This window comes from Lissotriton vulgaris, chromosome 8 (assembly GCF_964263255.1).
Source record: "Lissotriton vulgaris chromosome 8, aLisVul1.2, whole genome shotgun sequence".
NCBI classification, from domain to species: Eukaryota; Metazoa; Chordata; class Amphibia; order Caudata; family Salamandridae; genus Lissotriton; species Lissotriton vulgaris.
Genome location: NC_141696.1, coordinates 1,253,409,776 through 1,253,423,914, shown reverse-complemented (window position 1 = coordinate 1,253,423,914; position 14,139 = coordinate 1,253,409,776). Strand labels below are relative to the sequence as shown.

The window sequence follows — 14,139 nt, the reverse complement described above, 5'->3', positions numbered from 1 at the left end:
TGTGGGTCGCGTAGCTCTAAAGCCAGCTGACTGTAATGAAAAGTGTTAAGGCAGAGCTAGCCAAAAATATTGGTTAAATATCATGGGGCCTGATTCACAAACTGCATTTTATAGTACGTAAAGGAGAACTACAGTATTGTGATCAGTACTACGGGTCCCTACTCATGCTGAGTGGGATTGTAGATCCAGGTGTAAACACACTTTTGTTTCCTCTGCAGCAAACACATTTTTTCCTGGGGAGAAGGATCTTCCCCTACGCCCCAAGAAAGGCTGTAAAACCCCAACCTTTTCAAGGTGGAATGGGATCGGAGAGGAGCTTGGCAATGCACATACGTGGGATTTACTACTGTAGATTAAACCTCACTTGTAAAAGAGTAATAGGAACGAGCAAATACACTAACTCCCTCCCAAGAATCCCATTTGAATACCAGTCAGGTGTAAATTTGTCATAATGAGCTATAATTGTATCTTCATGGCCAAAAACACCTTTGTGTATTTGGTCCTGTGAATCGGGCACTTAGGATTTAAAAGGCCTGATTCACAAGAATGTTGCTGTGAGTATGTCTAACAAACTCTTGTAATACTTCTTGCTTACTCCTGAAATTGAGTAGGAAGCCTGGAGGACGGAAAGAGTTAGTCACAAAAAAATCTTTGTATTTCAGGCCTAAAGTATTTTTATAATTCTGTGTTTCTTCATGCTTTTGTATACATCTTTTAAGTCCACTATTTACTCTCCCACCATCAATACCACCTGTCCTCAATATACCTCCATTGTTCATCCCACCTTAAGTGTTTCATGCTCCCACATGGTCGAAGCTTCAGGGAACATGTTACAAATATAATTGCAAAATTCATAAAACTGCAGAAGCCCTTTCTGCACACTTTGTGGCCAATTTGCAAATGGCACGCAAAAACTCAGGAATTAACTCCATGGAATTACTCCTGCATTTGGAACAAATGTACCACTTTCGTTGAATTCTCTAATACAGAGAGAGCACTTGAAATAATGCCACACATTGTTACGCACAAATACAATTTCCATATACGAAATTACCATTATATGTCAAATGTGCATTGGGTCATGTAATTTTTTTTTTCTCCAACAGTAATTTGTTTTCCTCTGGGTGAACCAAACATTAGCCCACACATGAATACATCTGAAGATGTCATACAGCAGATGCTACACTGCAAATGCTTCTAATCCTGTACTAGGTAGGAACATATTTTTTACCATTTTCAGGGTAGGAATCACTTAAAAGATTGTATATTTACAATGTATTGTCTGTTCCTACTTTTGTAAGTCAGATCTTCCTGAAAAGCCCAAAAGCCTGCTCATATCCGTAAATGTGTGATTTTGGAAACTCGAACATATTGGCAGAATTTCCATAGACTTTCCATTTGCAAGGTTAAAATTCACTCAATCCTAAAGATTTTTTGAATCAGGATAAAGATTTTGTCACTGCAAATGCACTCTTCTTTACACTGAAATGGAGCTTATGTGTATAAATAGCTTCTTGTGTCTCATGCCTTAATAAAAGCTTGGTTTTCACATGTTTATGCTTAGAGCAGGAGTACATCAAATTAATAACTTTGGCTTTGACGTTGGGTGAAGAGACATCAATATACTCGTATTGTTACAGTAGTGTCTTCCTTCCAACCAAACTTGTACTTACTTCGTACTCGTACCATGAACCGGATTGTGTAGTTCTGAATTTCATTTTTGATTGCAAGTTTGTATTCTCCAGCATGAGTGTATCTGATTTTTAGAAACTCCTTTGCAACAAAAGCACTGCAAATGTAAACAAAATCAATTATTTTAAAAAGGGTATTAAAATACTGAAGTTCAAAGAAATATTTTGTATCTCAGTGGGCTCGGTTAAGACATTCAATGATCCTTGACTAGCCCAATGGTGGGGTGTGTGCATGTACCTATTGGGCTGCCACCCGACCTGACTGGAATTCTGGGTCTGATTCGCAAAGGTTTCTACCTTGAGTAGGTAATACTAAATGTTAGTGAATCTTGCTGAATGCATCTATTGTGCTGTCTTTGAAACTGTAGAAAATACAATCTCAGCAACCACAAGTAACTGGTTTCTATGCCCTTGACCTGAAACTAACAGTAGATACACCATATGAGTAAATAGGCAGTCGATATACTAATGCTAATAAATGCTGCTCTTTAAACAATCTGCAGCTTAGCTGTAAAGTCTGCTCCACTGGCTCACTGACAGGGGTGACATTCATAGCTGGTGGTAAATGCATTACTGCCTTAAATAGATGCATTACTTCCCTAGGTAAATGAATGCAATACTGCCAACAGTGCCCAAATCACAACAAAATACTGCTTGAGAAGGATGGAATTTACTACCTTAAATAACGAGTTCTAAAACTGTCAGTCAGCCGCGGCCCTTGCGGGGAAAAGCGGTGAGGCCGGGTGGGGGGGATTTCGACAGTCGACGACGAGGAAAACTAAATATTTATTTAATTTTCCCTCGTGGTCGTATGTCGAATCCCCCCCCCACCAACCCGGCCCCTCCGCCCCGCCGCTATTACCTGCATGGTCGACTCCTGCTGTCAGTTCTATTTCTTACACTGGGTGACACTTATCCCCGACAGTACCCTTGCAAATACTAACGTTTAGCAGGTGTGTGTCTTCATTAAGGTTGCTTTTACATATATCAGTAGATCATGCCCTCAAACCAGGACTGAATTCTATCCCAGAGTAATGTAATAACCCTAGGGGTGCTTGCTACCCTGCCTTTTGGCCAGCAATTCCTGAACCTAACATTGCATTGGGTTCCCTAGTTTTTTTTTCCTCTGCATAAAGTGCTTTGTGATGAATCAGCTTTTATTTACAAGATAAATGTGATTAAGGAAAGTGCAGTACCTAATGTACACCGCTCAACTCGGCATCTTGTCCAGCACCAGTTTAGGAACTGTTAAACGTTAGAAATGCTAATGAGGAATGTGAACTACGAAGAGCCCTAAACATCTTATAGTAAATAAGGTAATGACTAGTCAAGGGATATTGGAAATACAGCTTCATGGCAATACCCACAGCTTAATCAGAATTTTATAGCATTTCCAAGCAATAACAGATGTTACTGGTAACCTGTTATGTTACTGATATTACTGATCTCAGAAGGAGGTGGTTTGCTTATATTTTAAAATGATTTAAAAGGGATTCTACACAATATTCACATGGGTTGCCTTGAGGAAATGAGTTTTTAATGTGCTAACCTATGCCAGATGGGGGTTATAGAACAGTGAGCAATATGGGATGGTCACAAAGATGAAAGTGCATTATTAGTGGGTGTAGTGAGGAATAGGGCAATATTTAGTTACTGGAAGCAAACGTTACTTTTCTCAGAAAACACTGCGCTTTGTAGAGGGTTTTCTAGATCAGACAGTCTTCATTAGAACAACTGAGCAAGGCTTTTAAAGGGAATAAATAGTCAAGAGTGAAAACATTTGATGAAAATAGGCATACATTTGGGATGTACAAGATATTGCACACAACAACATAGAGAGGGTGAGGGGGCAACGAGCAAGGAAGGCACATGCCAGAGTTACCTACAACAAAGTGCAACACTTGGTGTTATAAATCGAGGGCTTGCAAGGTAAAATCACCTCATACATGAAACAATGTCTGTACTAATCATTTAGATTGGTCACTGGGTAGGTCCAGTGAACCCATAATCCGCATTTATTAATTCCAAAATGTTAGCACTTCTCTTGACATGATGAATTAAACTATTTGCTTAAGATTTGTTACATAACATTTATTGTAGTGTTGAAGAATGGACTTGCACATTATATCCTTACCCTCTGGTCCGGGTCAGCTATGATGATTATTATGTGACTCATTGTGCCCTCTAAGGGTCCAGAGAAGCCCCAGCTTTCATGATGTTCAAGAATATTTGTGATTATTTGTGATCCATTGCTTGACCCAATCAGCCCTATTCCCATGCAACTAGGTTGTTGTGGATAATGAGGTCTATTCACGCTACTCTGGTTTGAATTAGACCCTAGACGGTGTTGTCATAGACACAATGAGGTCCTTACTTATAGGATTTTTTGATTGAAGACAAGGTGGCATGTCCTTCATGGCTTGTGTGTGTTGGATATAGTGAAGTCTTAGTTTATTAGACAGGCATCCGGCATCCATAAGATAAACAAAAGGCTTCGTAGACAAAAGGCATTGCAGTTGGTATCCCAGGCATGCCGTCTGGTACCTCCAGCACTGCCATTGTGGCCGCTGGTCTGGGGTTTTGCAGGGCTATGGTACCATTAAAAGAAGGTAAACATAGTGCTGAGCCCTTCATTTATATCTAGACAGTGACATCCACCTAGATCTAGAGCACACGGCAATCTGAGAGCATTTTCGCACCATGGCTGCTGCCATTTCTTTCCTTCAATTTCTTGGATGGCCAGTGAATAGCATGGTGCTGGTCAGCACCAGCTTGGCAGAGCCACACCATCAGGTTATTGTTACTTATCCGACTGGTGGCGCTACGTCTGCTGACAAAGAGGCTGCGCTCTATAATTGAGGCTATCTCTCAATACGTGGAGGCTGTCCATGGCACTAGAAGCTAAACCTCAGCATTGGGAGATGGCATAAGGGGAATCTGTGCTGGACATTTGAGTCTACATTTGTACAAGGGATGGCTGTACTGGATATTTGTGGTTAAATATGTATTTTGAGAAGCTGTACTGGGCATATTTGCTATGCGTGATATTGTGGATGCTGCTGCGTACATTTGAGTCTCAACATCAGCATATGGAAACAACACTGGGTAATGAAGGCTACACCAGCACTTGAAGAGGTTGCACGTGGTATTTGAGTCTGTACATGCGTGGGAGAAGATTACACTTGTAATTTGAGCCTTAGCACATACATGGAGAGACTGTATTGGACATTAGAGGAGCTGTCTGTATGAAGGGAGGCTGCATTGGTCCTTAGAGGCTGTACCTGTGCTATGAATCTGAAGCAATAGATTCATGTGGGACAGCTGAACTAGGCATTTATTTTTATTTTGGAGTTGCATTTGTGTGTTTTGTAAAAGTGCTACTAAATACTATGCAGTGGCCACATGCCAGTAGGTAGGAATGGCATATAAGAGTGAGTGGCAAGATGCAATATACATGTGCAAAATGTCAGTGCTGATTCACTGACTGATAATCCAGGATTGGTGGAGGCCAGTGTTTTGGGATGCCTGCAGGTACATTTATCCACAACATGATGGAAAGCCAGGAAGAGGAGAAAGATCGTGTCAAAGGCAGATCAGTGGTCTAAAAAGGTCAAAGTAGAGGGGAGACCTGGCCTCCAGAGTTGAGTAATTCTTTCCAGATGTTTAATAAAGTGGTCCCCATAGCTTGGTAGGGTGGGAAGCCTAACAGAAGCTAACTTAGAAGACAACTGGAATACAGGTGGGATGACAGTTGTTGGGTGATTCTAGTTTCTAGGGAGGCCAGAAATTGGCTTGTAATTAGACAAATTGTAGGGGCCTGCTGTGGTTTTTTTTTAGGAAAGGTGTGATATTTGAGAGTCAGAGAGATAACTGTACTTTAGATTAAGGTATTAAATAGTATGGTGATTGCTGCTGTAAATGCTTTGAGCCCTAGGTAAATTACATTGTCACTACCCATGACCTATGGATGAGAGGAGTGTTTGAAGTAGATCAAGATATTGCTTGTCAGTTTCAGTGATGAACTCAAACTCACTAAGAGAGCCACAAAAATATGTTGTAGGAAAGGAAGGTACGGACAAAGCTCCAGAATCTTTGGAGTCATTGCTGTAATACAAACCTCAGGGTGTCAATTTCATTGTAATGAATGAGAAAAAACTGTTGCAAACGTCCGATGAGGGAGACGCCAGGCTAAAGAAGCAGCTGTGCCCCACACCTTCTCATTGTGGATATGAAACAGTCCTTTGTTGGAATACACAGATTAAACAATGTGAGCTCTGAAGTATTGTTTTTTTTTGCTCTAGAAGTGGGCATATGAGCAAGAGGCAATTTGGTTTTGACCAATCAGTGCTAGTTTTCAATATATCATTAGTAGTAGTAATAATACATTTAATTAGACTGTGGTCTATTAAACTATAGAATATTCCATTTGTTTCCAAATTGAAATATTTCTTGGTGAAAATTGGAGGGAGAATACCTTTAACAATTGCAGGTAAATTAGAACATCAGCAGGAGTTTCCAAGGCATTTCATAGAGCAGCTAAGTGAAGGTCATAGCATGTATTTTGTTCATGTTTCTCCGGGAAGAGAGCTGGCAAATATCCATGTAAATTTGTGAGTCTGCTCTCTGCACATTGCATCTCACAATCAATGAGCAATTTGGATAGATAGTGATTGGTCCAGGGTAGCGTTTTCTTCAAAACAAAGGAGAAGAATAAAACAAGACAATGGCTTCCTCTGTGGAGCTGCTCATTGACCACTTGGGTAAATACAAGGGAGTCAATGTCTTGAATTGTGTTTTGGCTTTGTAGGACAGATATTTGACCCAGATGCACAAATCGCTCAAAAGAAAAACTTAACCAGAGATCGTTAGTATATGTTAGATAAGATCAAGTAGATCAAGGAAGGCAGAAATGCATTTCGTCTGAGAATTACATATAACTGCATAGATAATAATAATAATAATAATCCACATTTGTAAAGTGCGATCAATCACCCGTAAAGGTCTCCAGGCACTGGGGGCCGTCGGAAAGATTAAGCAAGCTATTGCCCAGAGTCACATGGTGCTGGGCTAATCTGCCGCCGGCGCCTGGGATCGCACCGTGATACCCAGATTCCACTGTCAGTCGCTCTGGCCTTGGGGAGGGTGGTTGGATTTGAGGCCATCTCTATTGAAAGGTACTCAACTGAATTGTACTGCAGATGTCTGAGAGAGAGTAAGTTGAGATGCAGCAAAACAATACTGCCACCTTTACCATGAGGTAAATTTTACAACGGAACATTGTAGGTCAGAGGGAGGAGACTGAGAGGGAGGACACTGGCTATGTCAGTTTCTGAGCAGTTGTTGAACCAGGTCTCTGTGATAACATTGTTTGCGATGAAATTGTGAATGTCCTAGATATTTTTGATTGAGGATCTAGTCTTTATGAGTGTCCCAAGCAAGGCATTGGGAGGGGAAGGGGAGAATTCTGAATCGTCATGAGAATTTAGAGAGCCGGAGATAATCATGTACAATCAATTCAAATTTCTCAGAGTCCAAATCCAAATTCAGAAGTCTTGATATTTTCTCAGTTCGTTTTTTATTTTCTTATACTCAAAAGAATCATCAGCCAACGCGTTTCGTTCTGACCACCAGAACTTCTTCAGGGCTGGAATAATCAAACATACATAAACACAAACTTAAGTGCAAGGTATATAATTTATATATTCGAGGAGAATCGCGCAAGGGAGGCGGTGGAGGGCAAAACACGGGTCCAAGACGGAAGAAAACGTCACCCAACAGTAACCATGTGGAAAATACGCAGTCATACCACACATCCTAAACAACAGCAGTAAAAATAGTGCACCAAATTTTGCATTGAGCCCAATGCAATATATTTGGGCATACACAGAGGGCTTGTCCCCAGTTCATCAATGAACAAAACCTATAATATACAGAACTATAACATCTAGTCTATCCTTAAGGTGGTACTTCATAAGGGATATTTTACATTGAAGAATGGAAAATAAACAGTAAATGTATATGCTTAAAGAGAGAGAGCAGTGAGCCAACCACAGATCTGAATGGTGTATAACTAACCAGTAGAGACAATACAGGGCTATAGGAAATAATGCATCTCATCATCAGTGTTATGGCCCATTTCTATGCATTTAAGGCGACAAATCCACATGGCTTCCCTCTTTCTAAGGCACAATTCTCTATTACCCCCTCGTGGATTAGGGGGAATGTGATCAATGCCATGGAACCATACTTTGTTGTCATTCACGTGATTCTCACGCATATGGTAGGCCATAGGGTATGCAGAGACTCCTCTCTCCCCCCCCCCTTTTTTCTGTTCTGCTTGAAATCACTGTGATGTTGCTTCATCATTCCTTATAGTAATACTTTACATTTCGTTATTACCAATTCTTGTAGTAAGAGTCCAGTACCTTAGGAAGAATTGAGAAACCTTTGATTGTTTATAAAGGGATACGAGGTTGTAATCCTATAAAAAATTAAACACACAGCTAATCTATTGTCATGTGATGTTATGGTCATGTTTTTAATATACACAGATGTTTCGTCTCTTTTATACGTATTTATATGGTTGTATGTACAATTTTATATGTAGTTTTTATATGTATCTATGTGACAGTTTGTCTTTATGTATGTTTGATTATTCCAGCCCTGAAGAAGTTCTGGTGGTCAGAACGAAACGCGTTGGCTGATGATTCTTTTGAGTATAAGAAAATAAAAAACGAACTGAGAAAATATCAAGACTTCTGAATTTGGATTTGGACTCTGAGAAATTTGAATTGATTGTACATGATTGGAGTGGTGCCCTAAACTGGATGATAAACATTTTGGATTCATGTTTTACGTGAGGTGCCCCTAGACAGAGGGTACCGGTTTTTGCAAGTGTCACACAGGACTTACTTTTGAATTACTTATTATTTTTGGTTGATACGAGATTGGTGCTATATCTTGGTGCTATATCCACTGTCCATTCTCAAGGTTTGGTCATTTGTGAGTGCTTTAAGGTTGGTGGAATACGGTTTGAAGTGATAAAGATTGAGCTAAATTTACCTAAATAAATATCGTTCAGTTATTACATAGCTGCACTGCAGTTGAGGAATTGTGTGTGATAGAAGACACTAGAGACTTCCAATTGATAGGCACCAGTGAGCATGGAGGGTAGAGTGGTGTTGCTTAAACATTTATTCCCAATTTTAGATGTGGATCAGGAGGCAAGTGTTGGTGCTACCTTTTACTGGATTGAAGTAGGTAGATAGATAAGGTATTGGAACACTGAATTTAAATTTATTTTTGCTGTTACAATGTGGAACATGAAGGAAAGAGAATTCAATAGCTTGCAGGGGCATAAATGATAAGATAAGCATCCAGAGAATTATGGGGTGAGGGTATAGTGAAATAGAAATAGATGCAGAGGTGGCTTTATGATGAGGTAAGGATAGAGCAGATACGCAATACTCACTCAAAAGAGGACCAGGATTGGTAGTATTTTTCTCGTACAGAGGCATAAGGTATGCCGCATAACCCAATACCTGTTACCCAAATTCACTTCTGTGCTCACTTGGGTGGTATTGAAGTCCCATCAGTTTAGCAGTAATTATGAGTTAATTAAATGGTAGTGAACTAAAGTAGTGAGTTACCAAATTAGCAATCCTTCTTGAGAGGGTGCATACAAAAGTGACGTGCAATTTATATCGAAGTGACACAACTTTAAAATGTGAAACTTGCTGCCGGCATACTTAATAATGCAGGCCATAAAACCTGCTTTAAGCAACTTCCTAACAAATGGCTTGAATAAAATGTGAAAAAGATGTGCACAAAATGCTTGAAAGGCTAAAAGATTGCTTGAAACACTGTAAACTCTTTCAGTTAACTAAGAAAGGAATGCTGTAGTCAAATCAAACCAAATCAAATCAAGCTTTATTCGATTTTTGTTTCATAAAAATCATAAAAGCATACAGAATTTTATAAATACAAATGCGTCATTTTGTCGTAAAACTAAAATCAATTAATACTACATCAGATAATTTTACTATAAATCGATAAAATTCTCAATATTTTTCCTACATTTGATGATACTTTATATGAACAGGACTATCTCTCTTGTAACACATTCATTTTCCAAGATCTACATTGCAATAAACGCTGGACGATATTGCTTTAAGCCCTTTAATCTTAAAATAGGTATGATACATCTCCTCCTTGTTGCCTTGTAGAACGTACAAAAAGGAACAACATGCACTGTGGATTAGTGGGAGAACTCATCACACGGACATTTACACAACATTTTGGACCAATTGTTTGTTGTTGGGAAACTGACCAGGCGATGAAAAGTACTAAGTCTTAAAAGGGTCAAAACTAATCTGTCGTACCCACTTGGTATATTAGTAAATTATAACTGAATACCAGGAGTACTTAGCAGCATTTGATTTGAGAGTACCGTTGGATGCGTAGCCTCCCCAGTGAAAGTGGAGATAGAGCCCATAGAGGGGGGATCAGCATAATAGCCTGGTTGCCCCAAGTCACTCATGAAATCTTTTGTATTATTCAACCATCGTATCTCTAATGCATAATCTAATTTAAGACTGTCTGTTAAGATTTCACGGTTAAATGCTGTGTTGGCTGTAGACCAGATCAGATGCCAAAGGAGGACCGGGTGTGCTTTTATTATATCAGTTATATACGGAACTCCCAATTCTGCGTGGCCAATGTAAGACGAGGTACTATATGGGACTGGCAACAGAAATCTTAAAAATGTATTCTCAGTCTTTTGGATTAAATTTACATCACAATAGCCCCAGATCCCTGCACCATATATAGCTGTACTGACACATTTTGCTCTATAAATATGAACCAGCTCAGTCGGGGTATTTTTGACCAACTTTTTGGAAAGTTGACCAAGGCAGAAGTTGCTCTCATAAAATACAGGTTTCTGGTGTTAAAAGCCTGGCGCCAAGATCCCTTATATGCAAATAGAATTCCAAAGTAGGGGTATGTGGTGGCAGTTTCTACCTTTTTACTATCGATGTGGATTTCTCTAGTCTTCATACTACCTTTCCCCCAGCTCATTAGAAAAGTTTTATTGGTATTCTCTCTCAGTCCCAGATTTTTCATATACTCATTATATATGTCAAGGGCTCGTTGTATACCCAGCAGTGTGCGAGCCATTATTACGGTGTTGTCTGCATAAAGGAGGGCAGGCAGGGGGTGGCTGGCTATTTCTGGTAGATCATGGCACTTTTCTACCATTGCCTGTTCTAACCCATTAGTGCATAGTGTGAATAAAAAGGGAGCCAAAACGCAGCCCTGCCTAACCCCACTCTCCACCTTGAAGGATGCCGAACATTCGCCCTTGGAGCCATACCAGACCCTGGTAGTCGCATTAGTATACCGCTGCCTCAAAAATTGGAATAGCAGTTCCTCCACACCCAAACTGGTTAAAATGTACCATAACTTCTCATGGATAACACAATCAAAAGCGGCTGTGAGATCTAAATATGCCAAAAATAACTTCTCCTTTCTTGACCTTGTACATTTACCAATTAAAATATTAAGGTTGAGGTCTTGTTATAATGTGCCAAGACCCTCTCTAAACCCAAACTGCAGGTCGGATAAGACATTGTTGACCTCGCCCCATGATTGCAACCGATTGAGTACTATCGGCCCTGCCACTTTAGCCAGAGAATCAAGCAAATAAATAGGGAGCCAGCAAGCTGGATCCTGCCTATCGCCTTTTTTGATGATAGGGACCACTGTGGATTCTGTTTAAGTTTTGATGAGGCCAGTTTCACAGCAAGCTGCAAGCATTTGCGTTAAAAGTGGGCACCATAGAGCGATGTCAGATTTGAAGAGATCTATGGGTACCCCATCTGGTCCCGGTGCCTTACCTCCCTTGCTGACATTTACTGCATGGAGTACTTCCTCCAGAGTAAAGGTTAGGGCTACAGGAACATTTATAGGTGGCGTTAGGGCCTGTAAAGTAGGGTTAAAGTCCATGCCCTCCACTTCCTCAGCCCGTCTGTAAATACAAGAATAGTGCTCCACCCAAAGTCCTTTCTCAATGGCAATTTCTATACTTGGGTTCTCGTTGGATTCAAGAAAGGGGGATTTCAACCCGCCAAAAAGCAGGTGCTGTCCTTGTTTTTACTAGCCTCTTGTAAATCAGCCCAGGCCTTATTTTAAAGCTCCCTTTTACGTAGTTTCAGGGCACCTTTATGTTCCCTTCTACACTCCCTAATTTCCTTGCAGTTCCTGTTATGAATGCTGAGGTCATGAAAAAAAATTGTGAAAAGAAGCTTCACACAAGCTACAGTGTGTGACAGGAATTTGATCTCTTCTTTTGCATACTTTTGTTACTCCATGACGGGAGGTACAGATGGACGAGATACCACAAAGGCAGAGGCATTTGAGTAGACAGAAGATCCATTGTGGTAAGGCATTTGACGCGCTCACCCCTCGTAGACCTTTCCTGACTTATTACATCTGGGGGGTGACCCTGCCTCCTCCCGCCTTCCCTTTCCATACGAGTTAGTCGCACCAACAGACACTACATCTCTGCATAGTCTTGGGTATTGATGACCAGAGTTGTGGCACCCAACTTCACTTGATGACTCCCTACTGATAGGAATGAGTTGATGTCATCACATGGAAACATTGCTGCTGTTATCCTGCTTACTAATGGGCTTCTCATATACACATGCACTCAGGGAATCATCAGCTCGGTCTGTAGAATCTCCCTGGCTCAAAGGGAGAATGTGTATCAGTGTCATGTTTGTTTTTGTTTGCATGTTGATACGCAAAATCGACAACGAAATATGCAAAAAGGGGCAAACTCTGCATACTAAGCATACACATTCTAAATTTTTAAATCACATCTAGGCTTTGCATGCTGAAATTACAAACTTTTTCAGGTGCAGGTCTTATTTTGAATAGAAAAAAAATTGTTAATAGGCCGATAAATGTATGCGAAAAAATGAACAGATTGTGCAACAGAATGTACAATTGGACCTTGACACATGAGGACTTTAGGTTGTGTTAAGTTTCACAAATCCATTAACTTACTTGTTTTCGAAGTAAAATTGAAGACTGCATTCATGTGCAAGACCCATAAAGTACCAATAACATGATGCATGTCCTGTGATATTTGTCATCACTTTTATTGTCGCAAAATCAAACTCATCAAGCTCAATTGTCCCAGCAGGTTCATATATTCCTTCAGGACTCAGAGAATTCCCTCTGCAGTCAAGGTCTTTTGCTCCACTCCAAATGTCTGGCAACTATGTTGAAAAAACAGAAGTATGTGCACTGAGTTATGAAGCTGCATTTTTTTTAATGGCCCATACCATGCATTTAATACTTCGCAGCATCACCAGACATTAGCTGTAGAATCTTCTATATATTGCCATTTTCTGGCAGTAGGTCTGACTATCTATGCACAAATTGTATTGCATTCTATTGCAGTATTTACATAGCACTAGCTTACCCGTTGCGCTTTGCTGCGATCTCAGAAGAAGGGAAATGTAAGGAAACTTGTTATGATAACATTCAATTTACATTGCGTCATTTTTATTGAAACATTCATTTTAATATGGAAAACATTTTAAGGTGTTGTTTTAATTCTGTTTATTTATTCGAGTGCTTGTGGATACACGGTATTTTTTGTTTTTCCGGCTGGTGCGTACACAAATAAATCAGAAGGTTTTTCGATGCGTGAGCTGGCCACATTCAGTTGTCCATGTGAGAAGCACGGATTCTATGGCAGGACCGGAGGCTCAGATTATGGTTTTCTTTCTCCACCATTTATTAAAATACAAAACCCACAGCAGCCCAGAAAAGCTCTTATTGGAACATCATCATCGGTTTCAATAAAAGGAAGAAACATCAAATAAAATCAACATAGTGCAAATGTCCCAGACTTTAACTTCAAGTCCCAGCACTCCAACTTGTAAGGATCCAACGGTAGTCCTTTCACAGTGTCCATTATCCTTATATAAGTAATCCCCTCTCTCCGTTCTTCCTCTTTCTTCGCTGCTCCCGCAGCCAGTTAAGTGTTTTCTCTTTGCTCTTGGGTTATTGTGTTTACCTCACTTTTGTGGTTTTTATTGATTGTGCTTTCGGGATCTGTGTCAGCGTTGTGGGTGTTTTTTTTTTTTTCTCCACAGAGTCCCGATTGCGTCGCGGGGGTGGGTTTTCCGCTCCTTTCGCGACCTTGTTCCCATTGTGGTTCCGCGGCGTGTATCAGCCGCTATAGGGCACTGCTGCGTCTCGTTGGTCTTCGCGCGGTTTTCTCTTTAGAGGAGCCGCGCTGAGGAATCCAACGGACGCGGAGCCTTTGCCCTCGTGCCCCCTCAGTGACGCTCGGTGAAGCCGGGTCTGTAGCCCCATTTCGGTGATTCTGTCACTCTTACGCCCGGTTGAGGGTCTGTATTGCGGTTTTACC

At 40.5% G+C, this 14,139-nt stretch overlaps 1 protein-coding gene across 1 annotated transcript in view; it reads right to left on the bottom strand.

The window, feature by feature from the left end:
- FLT3 (fms related receptor tyrosine kinase 3) overlaps positions 1–14,139 on the bottom strand; it is a 496,362-nt gene that overhangs the window by 299,628 nt on the left and 182,595 nt on the right. The window contains exons 3-4 of the mRNA XM_086933459.1: positions 12,762–12,976; positions 1,674–1,789 (exon numbers count right to left, since the gene is read on the bottom strand). Of these exons, the coding sequence (XP_086789585.1) occupies positions 1,674–1,789; positions 12,762–12,976 (331 nt within the window). The remainder of the gene's footprint in view (positions 1–1,673; positions 1,790–12,761; positions 12,977–14,139) is intronic.